The sequence below is a fragment of the Humulus lupulus genome, chromosome 4 (assembly GCF_963169125.1).
Source record: "Humulus lupulus chromosome 4, drHumLupu1.1, whole genome shotgun sequence".
Taxonomy (NCBI): Eukaryota; Viridiplantae; Streptophyta; class Magnoliopsida; order Rosales; family Cannabaceae; genus Humulus; species Humulus lupulus.
In genome coordinates this window covers 222,094,445-222,117,917 of record NC_084796.1, presented here as the reverse complement: position 1 = coordinate 222,117,917, position 23,473 = coordinate 222,094,445, and the positions used below count along the sequence as shown (strand labels likewise).

Sequence of the window (23,473 nt, the reverse complement as noted above, 5' to 3'; positions counted from 1 at the left end):
CTAACACTCTCAAAGGTCTTCATTGGAGTTCAACATTATCAATACCATAGCCAAATACAAAATACTCAGTGATAAGTATCAAATTTTTCTATTTTTAACTCATTATTCTTCAATAATTATGCACTTAATTATTTATTTATATATGTTTAATAAGTTATTTTGTGTTTTTAGAACTTCCAAGACATTTGGGTGAAAAATAATGAATTTTTGATGTTTTACAAGCAATGGTTAAGCTCGAAATTATAAGTCTGTAACTTCACACTTGATTTTGACAATTTTTCAATACTCATTTGTAAATCTTTCTAGATATACAAGTTTTAGATCTTTTTCTTAGCTTTCCATAGCTTTTGAATCGTCAAATTCTGAGATATATCGAGGAAGATATGATTAAAATACCATCAGTGGCTGCAGCTGAAGAAAAGCGAAAATCTGGAAAAAGTGCAACGGCCGTGGCCAGCCACATCTCAGGCCGCGACCACACAAACAGAGCCCAGCAGCTGTGGGCGGCTCCTGGTTTTCTGGAAAATTTAGCTTTCAATTTAAATTTCAAATGTATTTTCAAGGGGCTATAAAAGGGGTTAGGGTTAACTTTTAGAAGAACTTTGGATTGCGAATTTTAGAGTCTAGAGTGGCAAAGGATAAGAAAAGACATCACACTTTTGCCGGCGCAAATTTGCGCCGGCAAAATCCATATGGGTTTTGCAGACGCAAATTTGCGCCGGCAAAGGTCCACGACGTACCCACGTCGCTAATTTCACTTTTGCCGACGCAAAACATAATGCGCCGACAATGGTATCTTTTGGCGACGAAAAAATGCGCCGAGAAAAAAATTGATGCGCCAGCAAAAAATTTTGTCGCGTTGTTGTGGAAAACACTTTTAGCGGCGCAAAATTGCGCCGGCAAAAAATGACTCTTTTAGTGACGCGTTTTTGCGTCGGGAAATGTGTATATATGCAGTGAGGGTTGAGACTTTTGCCGAGGTAATTTTGCGCCGGTAAAAGTATTTTTTAAATAATTTTTTTTGATTATATTACTAATTTTATTTTCAATATATTAATATTAATTAATAAATTTCGATTTTAATATATTAATAATTATTTAATTTTTTAGTAATATTATTTAATTAGAAATAAAATTAAAATTAAAATTTTATAAATAAATAAAAAAAATACAACTATTAATAATTATTGTCTCCACCAAACATGAAATTATAAAAGTAGTTTAGTAAAATAAATGTCTAATAAATTAAACTTTAAATAAATAAATAAAAAAGTTCTATAAATGAGTATTGCCCGCCTCATCATCCCCGCCCCCGTCAGCATCATCGTCATCGTCCGAATCCTGTTCTGGTAAGTCAACAGTAAAACCAGGAGCCATTTCACCAACCTGCTTCAACAAAGCACTGAGCAGGAGATCTTGCGCCGTTGACGACTCTCAAGTTTAGTCGTATGCTTTTTTAGGTTCAGATTTTCTAGCATAATGTCCTAATTTTGCTGCAAAATGGTGTCCACTTCAGGTGGCAATTGCCCGGACATTTGAGAAGTTGACGAAGATGCTGCCCTCTTTGCGCCAATTGCCTTCAACCTAGGCAACCCCCCAAACCCTTTCTTATAACGCGAGCGGGGTCCAAGGACGACCGTGACAATATCCATATCAGGCGGGAACTGACCGTCGACATTATCGCCGACACAAGAAGCAGCAGATGATACAGGGGCCGTACTCTACGATGCTCGACGCTCGGTCATCTCAGTCTGCACAATAAAAAGCATGTATCTCGAATTCCAATATAACATTATTTGAAAACCTAACTTATAAATTTTTAATATAACAACATATAAAATATAACTTTATTATCTATCTGCCAACATCCTATCATTAATGACTGCAGACCAGTGATTGAAAAAGAATGTAATTAATTTTGTTCCTGTATCAGGGAGCAAGTGGGCTAAAGTAAATTTGGTCATGAAAATCCATATCTAAATCAAAATCATGAAGATGTTGTTGATATATACGGTAAGTGCAGTTAATTCCATTAATGGAGAATTTACGTCTCCAAACATATACATCAACTATATTTGCATGTTTTTTATTTAGATATGGATTTTCATGACCAAATTTACTTTAGTCCACAAGCTCCCTGATACGGGGACAACATTAGTTATATTCTTTTTTTATCTTAGTCCACAATCATTAATCATAAAAATATTGGCACATAGATTATAAAGATTTAATTGTTAAAAATTTAATAAATAATTACTAATTGACAACAACCAATTAATAATTAATATTTATTAATTATTTACTAAACTTTTTTAAAGTTAAATGATCATAAATTAGTTAAGGTTATGCAACTTACATGTTTTGTCGCTGCTACATCACTAATCCACTTATCCTTCTTCTTGTGGAGGTGCTCGAATGTGTCGATCATGCTCGGGAGCTCGCCAGTAGATGGGTCCATCTAAAAAAGCAAATTATTTAAACATTGTGACATTTATAATATTTTTGTAAATGTAAGGATATAGGTTATTATAATTTACGTGATCATAAACATGGGCAACGATGGATTTGGAACCGTGTCGTTCTGGTATGGTCATTTTTGCTCGAGCTTCTTTATTTTTCTTCGATATACGCTTCAAACAGAAAATAGTACTCATTAATCTAGATTGTAATTTTATAATTAAAAATTAATGTAAAATCTACGGCATACCTGCTGAGAATCAGAAGCCCAAAAATCGCATAGAATTGCCCAATCAGAAGAAGTAATCGACCCAAAAGGTTTTGACTTCGCTCTTTCATTGTCCACCTCTCCTCCATTCTGTAACGCCCTACTCCCTTAGAGTCGTTACTAAGTGAGTTTTAAAAGAAACTTTGTGCAAGGAACTCGCTAACCGAGGTTTTTAGAACCAAAGTGTGATTAAGTAAAAGTTAAGGCTGTAATCTTTGAAAATGCGTTGTTTCATTAAAAACTTATAGTATTAAACATTTGGGATCCCAAAATAAGGTTTGAAAACTATTTACATCTTAAAATAAGCTTACAGTTGATTAGTTATAAAAATCATAGATTATTACAGCCATTTCTCGAATAAACCCCCAACCAAAGCAGTCGGGCAGGCCAAACATGTACGCGTCGCTTCATGCTCTCCGTACTCATGGCTGGTTGACTCAACCCTTGCCCTTTCCTGCAACACAGAGCACCCGTGAGCCGAAGCCCAGCAAGAAAACTCATACAGTTCATAACATATGAAAATTATACAGTTAACATATCAGATAGTCCACAGATAAACAGATCATCCATCAGACTAAGCAAGCACGGCCATGCTGCCCCAGAAGCCTTACCAAAGCCTGGGGTCTCGGTTCTCACCGTAAGGATATCTCATGTATCCATTGGGTCCTACCCTGACTATAAGCATCCCATGTGCTAAGTGTTACTTCCGGCCTCACTGCCGTTCTCGGCCTTTCGCCGTTCTCGGCTCCATCGCCGTTCTCAGCCTTGCCGCTCTCGGCCTTAGCCGTTCATTGTACTATAATCACACATATAATACATTTCGAAATAATCATTCAAACACATAATAATTCATTTAAGGTTATACATTAGCACATAATACAATCTAGGGCCACGCCCTGTAATAACACTATGGGCCCATGCCCTATTCTCGGGTGCTACAGTTTTCTTACCTGTATTTCGAGCTTCCTGATGCACTAAAGCCGCGAGCACGGTCCTCTAACCCGAGCTTCCCAAAGACCTAGTCACAACACGTATAAAACATCCTTTAATACTAATCAATTCAAAAACCACTTCCCGGGACCAATCCCACACTCTCGGGACTCCCAAATTCCTAAAACAATTCATCGGAAACATCCCCCGAACCCCCGGAGCAAAAGCTCAAAATTGTAAATTTTCATATCCTGGAAAAGGCGTAGCGCCGCGGCGCCCAGAGAAGTCAGAAAGTTCCCCTGACTGGAAACAACCTCGCGCCGCGGTGCCCAAGAACAGGGCGGCGGCGCTCCTCCGCGAACCCAGATTTTCTGGGTTTTTCTCCTTCAATTCCCTCATCCAAAACACCTCTAAACCAGCCCAAACACATATCTCAACCCCAAAACTGAATTGAAACCTCAAATGAACCATCTAACAACCCATAAACACAAATATCAAGATCAAAACACAATCACACCCAAAATCCACCCCTTTGATTTCTAATTTCAGCAAACTCAAACAAAACTCAAAAACTTAACTCATGCCTTAACATTCCTCAAATCAAAACAGAAACAAGACTTAAATTTTTATAGAAACCTTACCTCAAGTGGAGAATTCACTCACAAGCTCCCTTGATTCTCCTCCTAAACTCCCACTTCAGTCCCCTTTTTACTCTTCTTCTTCTTCTTCTTCTTCTTGCCTAGCTTTTCTTCTTCTAGTTTTCTTCTCTTCAATTTTTATCAACACCAAAATATGACCCAATGCCCAAACCATGTACCCCTTGTACCCAGCTGCAACATATCTAATTCCCAGCCAAATGACCATCTTACCCTTCCTTAAATTTCCCTTTCTAGCTAAACCTCAAGGGCCTTTTTGTCATTCCTACTTTCTTGCAATTCTACCCCTTCTTTCAACCAAACTTGTTACTCTCAACGGTTACTAACAGTAACACAAATTACCATATCGCCAATTACCATTAACTCACAAGAATCCAATTACCAAAATCCCCAAAATACCCCTAGGCTCCCTCCGAGCCGGGTATAAAAACCCCGTTGTGACAATTGAGTTAACTAGCTCTCTAGGACCGTCTCGACACGTGCATCACAATAATAACACCACCCTCACGTGGTACAAATCACATTATACAATTATCACATAGATGCCCACAGCGGGCTAAAATTACCAATTTACCCCTAACATATAAACGGGGTCCACATGCTTGTTTATTTCACCTAAACATGCATACTAACCACATATTCATTTAAATTCACATAAATTAATGCAATATAACAATTATTGCCCTCCAGGCACACTAATCAAGGCTCCAAGCCTTATTAGCAAATTTAGGTCGTTACACATTCTCTACCCAGTGTTTCTTCATCGTGTGGCGCCAATCAGTTAAATGTTTTTGCATTTGTCTTACCATGGCATCGTTGGTTACTGGATTGTCTTGTGGATAAATGAATTTGTCCTAAAATCACAATTAAATTTGGAATTTGTTAAAATATTATGAAGATAGACAAAATATTTAATAGTGAGTTATTAAAGGTTTAAAAAATGCTTACAGATAGCCTATTTCGAATAACTTGGATATCAGCTAGTTTTACTTGTTCCCAAGCTAGTGTAGTTGGGGGTACGGTGTTACGCAAATAACGAGCCATGGAATTGTTGAACCACTTGCCGTACGTTTGAATAGCTTTTCCAGTTTGTGCATCAAACTCTACTTTCAAATGACTAACTTTTTTGGTGGCCAGCTCCTTCTCGATATTGGCACCGTAATAAGCTCCCCTTCCCCTCTTGGAGCCACCACCTATGTCATTACTTGGTTCAGCCATTCTACATTAAAATATTCATTAATTAACTAATTCAAATTATGTATGTCTGTTGTTTTTTGTTATAAAATTAACATTTATTCATTATGGTCTTTCCCAACCTACCCTATTCCAACCTAGTGGATCCCTTGGAGATAGTAAGGAGTCATGTACTTTTCCACATTTTTTCAAGATGTTTCTCAAACATCTTGAAAAAATGAGGAATAGTACATGAATACATTGGCTATCCCCAAGGCATCCACTAGGTGCATGTCTATTACTTTATATATATATATATATAATTAACATTTTATTACTTATGGTATTTCCAAACCTACCCTATTCCGACCTAGTGGATCCCTTGGAGATAGTAAGCAGTAAACATTTTGAAAAAATGAGGAGCAGTACATGAATACATTGGCTATCCCCAAGGCATCCCCTAGGTGCATCACTATTATTTTTTGTTATAAAATTAACATTTTATTACTTATTGTCTTTCCCAACTTACCCTATTCCGACCTAGTGGATCCCTTGGAGATAGTAAGCAGTCATGTAGTAATTCTCATTTCTTCAAGATATTTCATCAAATATCTTGAAAAAATGAGAACCACTACATGAATACATTAATTATCCCCAAGGCATCCACTAGGTGCATCACTATTGTTTTTTGTTATTAAATTAACATTTTATTACTTATTTTCTTTCCCAACCTACCCTATTCCGACCTAGTGGATCCCTTGGAGATAGTAAGCAGACATGTTCGAATACTCATTTTTTCAAGATATTTCATCAAATATCTTGAAAAAATGAGTACCAGCACATGAATACATTGACTATCCCCAAGGCATCCAATAGGTGCATGTGTACCTATATCTGATACTATCATTAATTAATGATAATAAATAAAGTTTTCATTGAATTAAATAAAAAGTTACATATATTTGTTCAAATTACATATCTGGAACGCCCTGGTTACCCCAGAACAGTTACGGTGAACAATGAACCGGGAATTTGACTCGCTACCCGAGTCCTTTGGTTAAAAACGTGATCTAAGTGTTATTATTGGGTTAAGGTGAAAAACCAGTAAAAAGGAAAGGATACATTTCATTAAATAAACAAATTGCTCATGAGCCTTTCAAAATATTTACAAGCTATTCATAATACAAAAGGGTCGCTATTGTTTCAAATACATAATCCCCGCCGACCTAAGCGGCAAAAATAGGGTAAACCCCTAGTTCCTCTGAGAACTCCTTGACCGTGGCGATCAAGCGGCCCAATATGTACACCACATCGCCCAAGCTCTCCACTCAGGATTGAGTGAGCTTCTCTTTCCCTTTACCTGCACTACAAAGCACCCATGAGCCAAGGCCCAGCAAGAAAACACAATAAAGCATGATATAATATCAACAACGATCATAATAACCATTCAGGACTATCAGTCCAAACAAATAGGTGACAATAGCCAAAAGTCGCAATAATGAGCTCAGCCTCCTCTAGCCATGTGACGATAGGGTCACCAGGGCTCAACTGACGAGTGGTTCTTTCATAAGTTTGATCAGGACAGGTGCATGGTGATTAGTCACCAACATAACCTTCCTCCCGACTCTAGAGTCGAAACTATGGACAACGTCCCCTAGCCATGTGACAAACGGTCACCGGGGTCATATACCTTGGCTATAAACATCTGGTCATAGACCAGGCAAGCGCTTATAAGTTCTTCGACCTTAGGGTCGGTCCCGCATTAATGCCATGGAGCTATTTAATGCGTGATCATCGACTTTAGAGTCGGTCCCTGACTAGTCAGTGCCATAAACATGTAATCAGCGTTCACTAGCATTTAATATGCAATCCATGTCCACATATATCAACCAACATGCCTCAATATCAAACCATACATGTCATATACCTATACAGGGTGCAACTGTATTCATACACTGTTTTCTTACCTCTGGTTCAAGTGAGAATTATTATATGAACGACCCCTGAGAACGATCAACCTTTAAATTCCTTGACGGTCACCTGGTCATAACCAAAATATAGGATTCATCAATAAAAATGATAAATGAGGGTTCCCAAACCAAAACCTAGCCTCCGAGACATCAAACACTACCCAACCGGGTACTAGGTTCAACCCCGAGGCCTAAGGTTTGAATCCCCAAGCTAAAAACTACATTCTGGAAAAAATGACCTTAAGGGCCGCGGCCCTCCCCTGCTGCGCCGCAACGCGCCCTCAAACAGAAAGGGGCCTTCCCTGCCAGACGCCAAGGGTCTCGGCGCACCACAGCTGCGCCGCGGCGCCCAGCCCTGAACAGGCAAAAAGGCAGCACGCGCACCAGAATTCTCCCCTGTGTTTTTCCTCTCAAACCAGCCCTTCAAACCAACTCCAAGCACACGATTAAACCCCCAAACATCACCCATAACTCACCCTCATCAAATCCCAACCAAACCTACACAAAAACTCCCTTTGATTCCCACTTTCTACATCAAAAACCATGAGCTGAAAACTAAAAGGAAAACATAGTATAACCTGAGTTCAAGACTATAACAAACCTTAAAACCAGTTTTGAAACCTCCCTCAACAGCTGAACTAAGTCCACCAACCCAGCCTTTGAGTTTCCTAGCTAGAAACCTCTCCTAGAGCTCAAGAACACCAAAGGAGATAATGGAGAAAATAGTGTACGGGAAGGAAGAGAAGCCCTGTTTTTGTTCTGTTTATTCCACATGCTTCTACAGCCAACTAAAGGGTAATATAAATCCCTTCAAATGACCAAAATACCCTTAAGCCACCTAAAGCCTCTAAAACCATTTCAAGGGTAAAATTGGTACTTTTCACCTATCCCGTTAATCATAATTAACGCTTCCCAATTCTCGCTAACCTTAATATCCTCAAATACCAATAATTCATATCCTGTTACCCTAAAATCCCCGGTAACGCTATAATCATTAATATCACCCCGAGACTCACCCCGAGCCTCGAGCTCAAACCTGTTATGACCAAACCGATAAATCATGTTTAAAGATCGTCTCATGCCGAAATACTCGAACCAATCCACATTATAATGTGGTCTCACAATATATCATTGACATACAAGCAAATATACAATTATACCCTCAACGGGCCAAATTACCAAAACACCCCTGTAAACCAATGTGGACTCACATGCATGCATTTAACATCATATTATAATATAATTCTCATAAACATGCATAAACACATTTAATGGCATAATTAAACAGTTATGGCCTTCCCGGCCTACTAATCCAGCCATTAAACCATAATAGGGAATCTGGGGCATTACAATATCACTGTCCTCATCATCACTAACTACAACATCATTACGGACACCACTATCGCTATCACTATCGACTAGAACATTGTTGCCATCCTCATTGTCTTCATACTCGGCCAACGTGTCGTCTTCAAATTCAACTTCATCATCGACAACAAATTCATCTGAACCTTCGCCAACCAAATCATCCACGTTGTACTCTTCAGTAGCATTGACATCAACCCGATCATACTGAAGATTATCAAAAATTGAAAGTTCTACCCACAACTGAAATGAAGAAGAATTAACTTCTTGCAATATTGGTATATCATTTGTGGTCTCAGTATCATCAACATCGGAATTTGAGAAATCCCATACATTCCTCGGAATGTATTCATTAACGAGCCTCCAATCATCCTCATTTTTCACATCTCGAAGATAATACACCAACTTCGCTTGAGATGCGAGAACGAAAGGATCATCTTTATAACATTCTTCCTTCACATATACGCTCGTAAAATTGGATTCCACTTTAATTCTACTTGTATTGAACTATCTACACTTGAATAGGACAACACTGTAATCCATCAAGTAGGACAATTCAATTACTTCTTCCAGAACTCCATAGTAGTTCACTCCTTCCTCACTTGGCACCATTACACTTCAATTTTGTGTTTTAAGCTTCATATCACGACCATGAATCACAAATTTCACACCATTCACTATCATCCCTGGATATGAGAACACGGTATCGCTTGATTTGTTTGCGAGAGCATACAATTCATTAATCACTTCAATAGGTGTTGACTCATGCAAACCGTTCACCTATCAACATTAACATTGAAAGTTAGTTTTGGATTGATTAAGTGGGGTTTCGGAAAAGAATTGACTAATATACATACTCTTTCTTTGAACCACTGAGGAAAATCAGCTTCTTGTTGAACTTCAAGATTCGAGCCCCCCCCCCCCCGTCTTCTTAATTCATCCATATGCTCACTACAAACGGGCAACAATGTTATGATTTTTGTCTTTACTCGGTATATAAACCAAACAAATTTATTGAAAAAATACTAGAAAACACACCTAAGGTACTCCTTAATTTTGGCACAATTGTTCAAGATATACCACTAAGCCTTTTGCTTTAATTGCGGATTGAGGAGCATACTTGATTTCTTACCAAATGGACGACCAACAACCTTATAAATAGAATATTCCCGATTTGGTTGGGATTCAACACGATCTTTATTCCTCTCAGGCCGATTGAATCGAGTCTCAACCCCCCAGAGGTACATTGAGCAAAAGGTTAAGGCCTCGTTGACCACGTAAGCTTTTGCGATTGAACCTTCGGGACGTGCACGATTTCTTACATACTGTTTATAAACTGCCATCGAACGTTCATTGGGATACATCCACCTAAAGTGCACGGGACCGCCAAGAATTGCCTCTTTCAGAAGATGCCAAACCAAATGCACCATAATGTCGAAAAATGCTGGAGGAAATATCATTTCCAACTTGCATAAAATGGTGATAATGTCTATCTCCATCTTCTCAAGGTCTTTCACATTCAAAGTCCGTGAACAAAGTTTTTTGAAAAAACCGCACAACTCAATAATTGGCTTCTGAACTTCAGGAACCAAAAACGACCTAATTGTGGCGGGCAACAACTGCTAAAACAACACGTGGCAATCGTGTGATTTCAGCCCAGTTATCTTGCCATCATTGACATTAACATTCTTCAAAAGGTTTGTAGCAAAACCGTCTGGGAATTCAACTGACTTCACAAATTCACAGAAAACTCGACGCTCCGGGACACTGAGGGTGTAACTGGTGCGCGGTTTCTTCCACTTGTTTCCCTCTTTGCAGAGGTGGAGTTTTTCCCTAATTTTCATGTCTGCTAGATCAAGTCTTGCCTTGTCAGTGTCTTTAGATTTTCCCTCTAAGTTCAACAAAGTTCCCAAGATACTGTCGCAAACATTCTTCTCAATGTGCATTACGTCCAAGTTATGCCTCAGCAATAATTCCTTCCAATAATCAAGCTCGAAAAATATGCTTTTCTTCGACCAATTAAGTTCAATCGAAGCCCTTTTGTGTTTCACACCACCAAATTCTTTGTGTTTCCCAGGATGTCTAATCTGCAAATTCTCTAATTGCTTCAACACATCATCACCAGAGTAATCTTTCGGTGGTGGCCTGAGTTCCTTGTTACCGTCGAATAGTGCTCGTTTGCTCCTCCATTCAAGATCCATATCAAGAAACCTCCTATGGCCAATGTATGCAATTTTACTTCTAATCCCTACAGAGGGAGTTTCTTCATTTCATGTGGGGCACGCCTTGTACCCTTTTGTGATCCACCCAGACATCATAGCATAAGCTGGGTAGTCGTTAATGGTCCACAAGATTGATGCACGCATATTGAACAAGGCACTATTGTATGCATCTCATGTCTCGACACCATTCACCCATAACTCCTTCAACTCGTCAAGCAAAGGTCTCATATAGACATCGATATCTTTTCCAGGTGAAGAAGGACCTGGAATTAGAATAGACAACATTAATGGCCGTGGTTTCATGCACTTCCACGGCGGCAAGTTGTATGGGGCAAGTATCACAGGCCACATGCTGTAAGAGTTGCTCATGTTCCCAAAAGGATTGAAACCATCTGTAGCCAACCCAAGCCTAACATTTTGAGGTTCGGCTACGAAAGATGGGTACAACTCATCAAGGTGCTTCCACGCCTTACTGTCAGCGGGGTGCCTCATCACACCATCTTCCTTTGGCCTTTTAGAATAGTGCCATCTCATATCCTCTGTAGTATATCTGGAACTGTACAACCTTTTCAATCTCGGCGTCAACGGAAAGTACTGCATGACCTTATGGGCCACTTTCTTCCCGTTCCCACGATTATCTTGCCAGCGACACTCACCACAAACTGGACAGAATTCCAAATTAGCATTCTCCTTCCAAAACAGTGCACAGTCATGCTTGCAAGCATCGATGGACTCATATCCCAATTCAATACTCTGCAACTTTGCCTTCGCCTCATAGTTAGACTTAGGTAAAATTGTTCCGTCAGGCATAGCGTCGACTAACAATTCCAGCAAACCATCAAAGTAATGATTGCTGCACTTGTTAATAACTTTCAGATGCATCAGCTTCACCAAGAAGTTCAACGCGGAATACTTTCGGCAACCCGGGTACAGTTCACTTGACATCTCCTTAAATAAATTGCCATACTTGTCGCGATGTTGAGGATCATCTTGGGGAGGATCATTATAGTTTCCAGCGGGAACGTCATCTTTAGCGTAAACATCCTCCAGGATATCTGCTATCTCATCTCTATCATGATCTCGTACCACAGCTGGTGGCGACGGCAGCACCTCTCCATGGTAATGCCACACTTTGTAGGACTGTATGATGCCATTGTTGAATAAATGCATCAAAATTGCATTTATAGGCTGGAACTTAACATTCCCACATTTCTTGCACGGACAGCGAACCAAACCCCGATCGTTCAACTGATTTTTGGCGATATCGAAGAACTCCTTAACACCATTTCTATACTCCAGAGACCAACGATTCCTCGCACTCATCCAGCTTTTGTCGCTCGCCATCTTTAAGCGAAATAATTAAGAAAATATTAATAATTATCTTAAAATGAGGGAAATGATAGTCAAAATATTTCATGACTGTATGTCTCCCTAATTATCACTAACTGATAATAATATCCTATCTTTGGCAAAAATAATTATTTATAGGAATATTTGCGGCTAAAATACTCAAACTTACAACTTCCTAACACTTAAATGACACGTGGCACCACATGATTGGTACACATTATTATTATTTTAAATAATTTTTCATAAAAAATATAATTTTATATTTTTCAATTTTTTTTAAAAAATCAAATTTATTGTTTTTCAATTTAAAAGTAACAAAAAATAATTTTTTCTCATTTTAAAAAAAAAATCAAATTTGTTGCTTTTAATCAATTATTTAAGATTAAGTAAAAAAAAATATTTAATCTTAAATTATTGCTTGGATTTTAAACAAAATTACTTAATCTTTAATTGAAAAAAAAAGTAGACAAAATGATAAATAGGAAGATTTTAATAATAATAATAATAATAAATTAAAAAATTTGAGGATATTAACAATAAAAAATTAAATTTTAAAAAAATGTATTTTTCATACTTAATCTTAAATTGAAAAAAAGTTTGATTTTTTTTTTTGAAAAAAATGTAAATTTTATTTTTTGTTAAATTGAAAATTATTTTAAGAATAATAACAATGTGGACCAATCATGTAGTGCCACGTGTCCTTTGACCAGTCAACTTTAACATTTAACACTGTGTATCTCTAATTACAAGTAAATTTCACATTTTGGTACTTTTGCCACCAAAAAATCAGTTTTGGTATTTAAGTGTTAGTAAGTTGTAAGTTTGGGTATTTTAGCCGCAAATATCTCTTATTTATATTTACCAAAGAAAATGTAGTTAATTATTAATTATTACAATTTTTTAAAATCATTTACTTATTTATTACTTTTATTTTAAAATTAATTTAATTATACATTAATTTCATTTTGTAATTTTTTATTAAATTCTTCAATTTGTATTGGATTATTTACTTAATTAATAACAATTTTATTATATTTATATTTTACTTAATTATATTTTATTAAATCATTTATATTTTTAACTTTTTCAATTACAAAACATCTAATATTAATGTTAAAATTAATTATTAATTATTATGATTGGCAATTTTATTTTATTTAAATTATAGTTAAAAATTATTTTTTTGATGAATTTTTAATTATACTTAAATTTTTATTTAATTAATTATTAAACGTTTATTAATTTTACTAACTCTAACAGGATTTGGGCAGCATAACGACTATATTTCAAACTATCCCAAAAATTTTAAAACCTACAAATTAAACACATATATAACCAGAATATTCCTAGATCATACAAAACATATATATACATTAACAAATATTTAACCACAAAAAAACATATACCAAAACTGATTTTTTTATTAATACAAAAAAATTATTAAATACATATTTACAAACATATCACATTTAATATAAAATAATTTAAAAATATAAACATACATTATTAATCTTAATTTTTTTTAAGTTCATACTTTAACTAATATATATATATATATATCACAAAATACAATATAATAAATATTAACAAGCAAAAATAAACAAATACATATAAAGCGTTCAAATAAAAAAAAAATACATATTCAAATCTGTTTTTTTTATTTTACAAAAAAAATTAATAAATACAAAAAACATATATTATAAAAATATCTTTAAAATAGTTGTTATTAAGATAAACAAATCAATATAAACCATTAAAATAAAAATTAATGTTAACGGCTATAATTTTTGTAATTAATGTTAATTTTCCTAAGATTAACGAAATTTGGCCAGCATAACAGCTATATTTTAAACTGTCCCAAAATTTTATAAAACCTGCAAACTACACACAATATACATGTAATGCCCCGAATTCTCCGATGTGGTTTAGTGGCAGTTTAGTTGGCCGGGAGGGCCGTAATTGTTTAATTATGCCATTAAATGAATATATGCATGTTTATGTGAATTATATTATAATATGATGATATATGCATGCATGTGGGTTCACATTTGAAATATTATGCTGTTTTGATAATTTGGCCCATTGAGGGTAAATTTGTGTATTTGGGTGCATGATGTGATTTCTGAATGAGATTCCATCATTATGGAGATATATTCGAGCTATTCAGCATGAGATGGTTTTATTTAGTGGATTAGCAGTTTTGTCATAACGGGGTCAATTTTGGGGTAATAGGAATGTTTATTTGATGATAAATTGGGAATATTTGAGATCAGGGTGAAATTCTGGAAGTTTTGACTATAATGTCCCCGGGGGTGTTTTCGGGACCCCGAGCATTAGGTTTTATTTGAGGTTACTTAAGCTTGAAGTAGCTGTCAGATAGAACGTACGATTAGAAAACCTCTCGTTCTCCTTCGTTAGTTCATTTTTGCCACTCGAAGCATATTTGGAGAAATCTTGAGTTCTAGGAGTCGGAATCGAGCGAGGATCGAGGCATAGCGATCCTAGGAAAGATTAGAAGCTTCTTGACTGAAGGATTTGACAAAAAACAACCTAATCGAAGGTAATCTAAGTTTAAAGTTTTGAGTTTTTAGAGTTTCTAAACTTTGAATTGGACTTTGTGAATTGTTGAGTTTTCGATTCGTTTGAACCTTGGGTTTTGAGGGTTTTGGTGCATTGGGAATCTTGTTTTGATGATTGGGGAATGTTTAGGTATGATTTTGGAGGCTTTGGAGTATTAAAAACACGTTTGGGAATGGCCCAGAGTTGGGGGCCGCGGCCCTGTCTTGAAGAAGCAGGTGGGGCTTTTGGTGCCTGCTGGGCACCGCGGCCCTTGATGGAGGGCGCCGCAGCCCATGGTGCCAGGGTCGCAGCCCTTGCCCTGTTTTCACCCCGTTTGCATGTTTTGACCCCGGGATCATGGTTTTAGGCCTCGGGATCACTCCTACTACTCGGATTAGTGGGGATTGATGTCTTGGAGGCTAGATATTGGTTTGGGAACCCTTGATTATCATGTTATTGATGGTATCCTATAATGTGTTATGATTAGGTAACCGCTAAAGGACTAAAAGCTAAATCGTTCTCAAGGGTCGTTCTTTTGTTCATTCTAGCTCGTATCAGAGGTAAGAAAATTGCACCCCATATGTGACATGCATGGTTATTCATGAGGCATGTTGGTTGTATAAATGTGGACATGAATTGAATGTGAAATACTTAGCAAATGTTGCTCACTTGTGCATGGTACTGACTCATTAGTCAGATTTGGCAAAGGTGCTAGTATCAACTGTGAAGCCGTGACTTATTAGTCAGGTACGGCAGTGGTACTGGGCACTGGTCACATTGCGTTGACTCATTAGTCAGGACGGCCTTAGCGTGTTCAACGTAAGCCAATAAAGATTAGATCTAATCGACTTTCTGCATTGAATGACTCAAAGAGCATTACTGCCGGACCGACCTCAAGTTCGATGAATATTATAAGCGCTTGTGTGGCTTACCCATCTGTCACTCACTTGTTAAAGTAGAGACTTACCCATCAGTCTCTCATTTGTTGAAGGCTAGTGGCTTACCCAGCAGCCACTCTTCCATTTGAATTAGTGACCTGCTTGTCAGTCACTCAGTATGGTTTACCAGAACCTTAAGTGATATTCACTCATCTGTTTGAAAGTTATGAGCTCTGTGTGATTATAATGATAATCATTTGATGATGTTTACATATAATGCTATGTTTTCTTGCTGGGCTTTGGCTCATGGGTGCTATGTGGTGCAAGTAAAGGAAAAGAAAAACTCACCCAGCCTTGAGTGGAGAGCTTAGGTGGTGATGTGTACATATGCGGCCGCTTGACCACCACGGGCAAGGAGTTCTCAGAGGAACTAGGGGGTTTACCCTATTTTTGCTGCTTAGGTCGGCAGGGTTTGAAATTTTGGAACAATAATGATCTTTTCGAGTTGTAAATAACTTGTAAATGTTCTTGTGGGCCCATGAACAGTTTTATGTATCAAATAAAATATATCATTTCCTTTTTATTGGTTTTCACCTTAACCTGTTAATAACATTTAGAACACGTTTTTAACCAAAGGACTCAGGCAATGAGTCAAATTTCCGGTTCACCGTAACTGTTCTGGGGTAACCAGGGCGTTACAATACAGAATATTCCCAGAGCAATATACAGAATATTCCCATAGCATGCACAACATAAACCAAGATTAATAACATATATCAAATCTTTTTATATCAGTAACATCAAAACAATTTATTTAGTAAATATTTATAAACAAATAATATTTAATATAAAAAATATAATATATATTTTTTTAATATACATAATCTAATCTATTTTTTAATATCCATATAAAGCATTACAATTAAAAAATATACATACTCAAATCAGTTTTTTTTTTTTTATAAATACTAAAACCATATTTTTTTCATTATTAATCTCATTTTTCTAAAACTACACATATTTATTTGTTTTTTTTAACAGAAAAATATAATTATAATACCAAATATCACACACATACATATATATTAATATTCACAATTAATTAATCAATTTTCTAAAAAAAATTAACATTAAATAAACATATGTACACACACATTTACATATATACATATAAACATATATACATAAACAAACATATATACATATATAAAAAAAAAAACATACATATAAATATAAATATACATATATACGGACATATAAATATATATACATATATATAAACTGATATATACATATATATATATATAAACTAATATAAATATATATATAAACCGATATATATATATATAAACAGATATAAATATATATATATATATAAACTAACATTTGGAGTTGTTCTACCGAGAGATTGGAGCTGTAACACCTGTTTATAGAGAGAGAATAACAAAAAAAAAATACAATTACAAAACGAGATTTAGAGAAAAAAATCTAAAAATGTTAAAAAATTTCTCATTGGATTTACTAACCTTGAGAGAGAAGAGCTTCACTATATGAGCTGAGCCACGGTGGGGTTATGGCATGGGGTGGTCGGATTCCATTAACATAGAGGAGAGAAGAAGTTTTTTCTGAAAAAAATCTGAAATGGGGAAGAAGAGCTCACGGCGGGTCTAATATCTCTATGACTTTTGCCGGCGCGTTTTTTTGCGCCGGCAAAAGTCTTTAATAAACGCTAGGACAAAACGGTGTCGTTTTACTTAGTCCGACTTTTACCGACGCAAAATAGACTTTTGCCGGCGCAACCCCGAAACGCGTTGGCAAAGGTCTAGCCACCTACTTTGTTGAAAACGTGCACAAATTAAAAATGCACGTTTGACTTTTGCCGGCGCGTTAGGTGAAATGCGCCGGCAAAAGTCTATGGTATTTTTTTTTTAAAAACTGATGTTACTTTTGCCGGCGCAACCTCGAATTGCGCCGAAAAAAGTAACATTTGCCAGCACAAAATTGCGCCGGCAAAAGTTCTTGTTTTTGCCGGCGCAATTCACTAAATGCGCCAGTGAAAGTTGTTTTTGCCGACACAATTCCGAATTGCGCCGACAAAAACCTTGTTTCTTGTAGTGTAATATGGGGAAGCTTACGTATAAAGTCAAAGATATGACCTAAATGAAAAATATATCTAAGGTAGTATAACCAATTTTCTAATACCATTGATAATTAAAGTATTGTCATATGAATATTTTATAATTATTTTTAAGTCTTTTTCAATATTTATTGTTGTGAGGTTATTGTCGTGTTGTATTTAAGTTGTTTTTATTTTTATTTTTTATTATTGTTATGCAAATTGATTTTATATATATATATATTTTTTTTGTTTTCCTATATTTTTTGCTGATGTCTAGTTGATTTCAAATTGAGTAAATTTTTTATAAAAAATTTTTAGGTCAGCTTAGTTGTTTTTGTGTTATTTAGAGTTATGTATAGTTGTTTTAATGTTGTTTTTTAGTTGTTTAAGTTGATATATAGTTGTTCTGCTATTGTGTTAATGTCTAATTATTGTTTAGTTGTTTTCATATATATTTTGATTTTTTTTTAAAAAAAACATGTTAGTATGCAATGGATTGACTTATAGTTGTTGTCCAATTGTTATTTTTTAATGTGTCAGTATGTAGTGGGTTAATGTTTAGTTGTTTTCTAATTGTTTTTCTTAATTTATTTTGGATATATGTTTACTTGTTTTGAGATATATTTTTAGTTTATTTTTGACACATTTAAAAATGCAGGGAAAAATTGTTTTGAGGTTGCTTTTTTGTTGTTTTTTAGTTTATTTTGAGTTAATACAATGAATTGATGTCTAATTACCATTTCAATACTATATTGTTGTGATGTTTTGATATTGTATTGCAGTGTGCTGCTTTTTTAAAATGTAAGAATAAGTTTTTGATGTTGTTTTTGTGTTATTTTTTTGTTTTTTTTGTAGCTGCATGGGTTGCACTATGTTGTTGTGAGGTTGTTGTCGTGTTGCTTTCTTGTTGATTATTTAACGTTATGTTTTTTGGGTTATGTTTAGTGTAAATCGTATTTTTGTAATTTTAAAATATTAAAATCGTATTTTTGAAAACTTGAGTTAGTAAAAATGTAAAAAAAAAATGGTCTGTAAAATGTAAAAAAAACATAAAAATTGGGTATTTATGAAAAAACTTAAACTCAGATTTGATAAATAAATATTTTATCATTACGACAGAATTGTCACCAATTATATGTAATTAAGTAATTAAATTTGAATTTGGAACTCATAAAATTGTGAGCATTTTGATTAAATTGGCAAAATTTTATCAATTAATAATTTAAGTTTAGAGTATTAAATATGTAAGATTTTAAAATACATGGTACCAAATGAGCGTTACCTATTATTATTATTATTATTATTATTATTATTATGTTTTACTTATAGGTTCATGACTTAAAAGAGAGCACTCCCGAGTTAAAGCTATTTTTGGAAATGTTTAGATGCGAATCCACTGATTCCAGTTTATAAAGGTATATTTTTGGAAATGTTTAGATGTGAATCCACTTATTCCAGTTTATAAAGGTGTTGTTTGGTAGCACTTAAAAAAATAGTTTTTTATTTAATTAATTAAAAATTTGAAAATTAAACTGAAAATGTGTTTGGTAACTCTATTTTTATTTTTTTTAATTTTAAAAATAGAATTTTTTCACTTTCAAAATTTTTTTAAACAGTTTTCAATTTTTCCTTTCTTTTTTTTATTCTATTCTTCAAATCAACACCTTATATTGTTAAACAAAAAATAAAAATAAAAGTTATCAAACACATTTATTATTTTTTGTTTTTAAAAACAAAAAACAAAAATAGTTACCAAACATATTTTTATTTTTTAAAAATAAAGAAACAAAAATAAAATTATATTTCTATTTTTATGTTTAAAAAATTCAAAAACAAAAATTTTACCGAATGGGCCAAAGCTTTTACAATATTTGCTCTTTTACACAATTTCTTTAATAGAATATGGTATCTGAGACTTGCTTCTTAGTTATGTTTGGTTGCACCATTTATGATATTATATTGAACATGTTTATTTTATAAGATTTTCTTAAAAAAAATTATAAGACTAATGCTGCTTCTTTGAGAGGAAAATCATTTCACTTAGTCCAGACTCCACCTTGTTGCCACTGAGGCTTTGAAGCCGCTTAACATGAACCATGTGAACTGAACCAGTGAAGATTGGTTGGATGGTGGTCCCCGAAGGAGCAATTTCTGCATCAGTGAAGCCAAGAATCTTGATGAGGGTGGTGGGTGTAGTATAATTGGTGATTAATGAATATTTTGTGGGTAATTTAAGTTTCACTGTATATTGTGTGGGAAGATTATTTGTACTTTTCCTATTTAATTGAAGGGAAGAGTCCCATTTAAATGAGTATGGAAAGGGTGGGTTGTTGAGACTACCTTAATTTTTTTTTTCAGCTATCGTATTGAAAATTATCATTAATCCGAGGAAACCAAAGTGAAGAAAAGGCAAAAAGTGTTTTAAAACCAAATTAATGCAATTATTTTTGCACAATGATAGGTAATATTATGGCGCTTTCACCAAGACCTCAGTCCTATTGTTTGTTAGGAAGCAGAAAACATAGACTTTGCATGGCATGGTAAATTAAGAGTTAAGTTTGAAATGGCTGATCTAATAATATTGGTGGAAGTATTAGAAGATGAATCAGATAAACGAGTCATTTATTTACGAATAATCTACAGATTACACCTGAACTGTGGTTTGACATAAGCATTGTTAAATTGTCCTTGCTCTGCATCTTCCTTCCGCCAAATGTGTTGCCTGCGTAGATATGGCAGTCTGTGGTTTTTAATGTTGTGATTTGTTCTTCTATAGCAAGCAATAAATCATTCTCATATTCAGAGAATACAAATAATCCGACCTTTAATGTTTTGCATTAGGTCCATATACGCTACATTATTCAATTTACTCTGTCCATTTGCAAGAAGAGTTAGCATTAGTGAAAACGATATTTTATAGTAATAAAAGCAGTATATACACAAAGACTTGTTATACATTGAAGTGACCTGCAAATTAGATAACTGCTGCAATATATGTACTCTCTCTTCGTGAAGACCTTCTATTTCTTTAAGCCGACAAGAAGCTTGATCCTACAGAGCTCAAATCAGTTAGCATGGATTACCCTCTACCAAAGTTTAGTTTATAAAGGCAAGTGATTGAAGGAAAGGTAATTATAATACCACCATTAATTCTTTAAGAGCAGTCTCCATATCTTGTATATCTTTTTACTTTATTTATCTCTGACTTTGTCACTACTAACATCACATGCTTGCTCCCTAAATATAAGACAGGCAAGCACGCATATGTATAAAGGGCTTGTCTAACATTTTGAGAAAATCCCATATTTTACTAAATACTGTTAAGTAGTAAGCCAAAAAAGTAACTTCAGATGATCTCACTCAAAACTAAACAAGCTCACCATTCTATGAGTTTGTCAAAAGTGAGCTCAAAGAGTGATCATTGAATATAGAACCCAATAAGTTAGCCATTGCTGATCATCAATACGAGACTTGGTCTCTATGGCCTTAATTGAAGCATACCTAAGAATAAGAAGGAAAAAATAAGCATACTTCATAAAACTAATTAAATTAGCACACACATTGGTAAAAGTTGTCAAGAAAAGTAAAGACACCGTATTTTGTGTGTGTAGAACAAATTAAATAGCATGTAACCAACTTAGAAAAATTAAAAATTAAAGCAAAATGTAGTTGATATAGCAAATAGCATTAAGTTGAAGACATACAAAGCAAGAACATTTCTTCAGCGCAACTTCGACAAAGTCTACCCAAATTAGAAGGAATAATAAGGTTAGCAATTGACTGACCAAAACCATAACAGATATAAGATATTGATCCAGAAGGGACGGACGACAAAAAAGAGCAGAAAACCGTAAAAAAGTCTACCCAAATTTGAAGAAATTTGTTTTAAAAGAAAAGAATCTTAACATTTTAAAAACAAAAATCAAATCAATTTTCCAAAACCTTTCTTTCAAAAATCAATTGATTAGCGACAGTATGAATGAAAGAAACTAGAAAAAATTAAATTACAAAGGAACTAACTGTATAACAAGGACGCAGGCCGGGAGATCAAGAACAGAACAAACGAAACGATCCCCTAAAACCATAAAATCAAAATCACAACACAAATAATTGGGACATGCGAAATCACAACCAAACAAATATCATAAAACTAACCCTAAACCATCAGAACTGGAAGAAGATGAAGAGGAGACGTGTTTCTAAATTTATCGACAGAAGAATATAGGAATAAGTCCTCACTGGTTCATAAAAGACAAATAAAGTTCAAGTGGGGGAGGGTGCAGGTTAAATCAGCTAGCCAAGATCTAAGAGCATTAATATACAGACAAGCTTAATACACTTGTAGGGCTGAGAATTATCCTGCACTGAAGTCTTTCCTGAATTTAAATTATAATATAATTACGTGATATTAAAATATATAAAAATATTATTGATAGTACAGAAAATATTTGAAATGAATAGAAAATATTTAAATGGCTAGATACATACAATGTTCAATATGCATGTTTTTTTAGTTTTATTTATAGAATTTGTTAATTATTTTTATTAAATTTATATTAATGTCATATAAATTTTAAATAAATATCCTATTTTAACTAAATAATTTATTTATTTTTGTTTAAGTTTATGTTTGTTCTAGTTTTTGAATTTGAGAATCACAACAATAAATTACATATTATATGTTTAATGTAATATTAAATATTATAAGTGAATTTTAAATTTAAGTTTATTGCTAGTTTTTAAAAAAAAAGTAATTTATTGCTAATTGACATTAGATTATATTATATGTTTAATATGAATTTATTTTAATAAATGAGTCTAAGTTTAATTAAATTTTATTTAAGTTATAAAAACGTATGATTTTATTATTTTTAAATAATTATAATTGTAAAATATCACAAAAATATATTATTTTAATTTATTTAATTATTTATTATTTTAAAATAATTATCATTGTAATGTATCTCAAAAATATCATATTTTAATTTATTTAATTATTTATTATTTTTAAATAATTATCATTGTAAAATATCTCAAAAATATCATATTTTAATTTTTGTAATTATTTATTTTATTTTCTTTAAGTTTAAGTGTTTATAAACTATCGTTAAATATAAGAATATTCTGTTAAATATAATAATATTTCGTTAAAATTAACATTGAAAAAATAAAAAACCATTAAAATCAAGAATTTTCATTATCTACACACTTAATATATAGAAGAGATATTGAGAAATAAATAGATAAGCTCATGTACGATATAATGTAAAAATTAGAGGTAAAATAGAAAAATGTGCGTTTTTAGAAAGTATTTTAAAAGTTGTAGTAAAGCACTCATTGGGGGTACTCAAACTCCTATGATAACAAAATGAAAAAAAAAAATCAACAAAAAAATATTTAAACACACATTTATAAAATGAGTGTTTGAATAACCATTAAACACATACTACAATACCATATCGAATATTCAATATCATAAAAAAAATCAAATGTTGGAAGATAATAAAGGTAAAAGAACATTCATTT

General features: G+C 33.9%; 1 protein-coding gene and 1 long non-coding RNA gene across 23 annotated transcripts; both read right to left on the bottom strand.

The window, feature by feature from the left end:
• Positions 1-1,313: 1,313 nt before the first annotated feature.
• On the bottom strand, positions 1,314-4,259 carry LOC133829421 (uncharacterized). The gene is made up of 4 exons (XR_009891762.1): positions 2,708-4,259; positions 2,538-2,630; positions 2,357-2,458; positions 1,314-1,751 (listed from the first exon to the last, which is right to left on the bottom strand). It is a non-coding gene; the product is annotated as an uncharacterized LOC133829421 (long non-coding RNA).
• A 15,032-nt stretch (positions 4,260-19,291) lies between these two features.
• LOC133831236 (E3 ubiquitin-protein ligase BRE1-like 1) lies at positions 19,292-22,237 on the bottom strand. 22 transcript variants are annotated; one of them, XM_062261453.1, is made up of 7 exons: positions 22,103-22,213; positions 21,652-22,022; positions 21,328-21,448; positions 21,089-21,184; positions 20,770-20,998; positions 20,598-20,687; positions 19,292-20,098 (listed from the first exon to the last, which is right to left on the bottom strand). In XM_062261453.1, the coding sequence occupies exons 4-7, from the start codon at positions 21,116-21,118 to the stop codon at positions 19,953-19,955; spliced, it is 495 nt and encodes a 164-aa protein (XP_062117437.1). In that variant the 5' UTR covers positions 21,119-21,184; positions 21,328-21,448; positions 21,652-22,022; positions 22,103-22,213; the 3' UTR covers positions 19,292-19,952. The 22 variants fall into 22 exon arrangements, 15 of the variants coding, with proteins under 15 accessions (XP_062117437.1, XP_062117435.1, XP_062117446.1 ...); XM_062261451.1 differs by having other exon boundaries at positions 21,968-22,022; XM_062261462.1 differs by lacking the exon at positions 22,103-22,213 and having other exon boundaries at positions 20,770-20,818; positions 20,915-20,998; positions 21,652-22,096.
• Between the last annotated feature and the right edge of the window lie 1,236 nt (positions 22,238-23,473).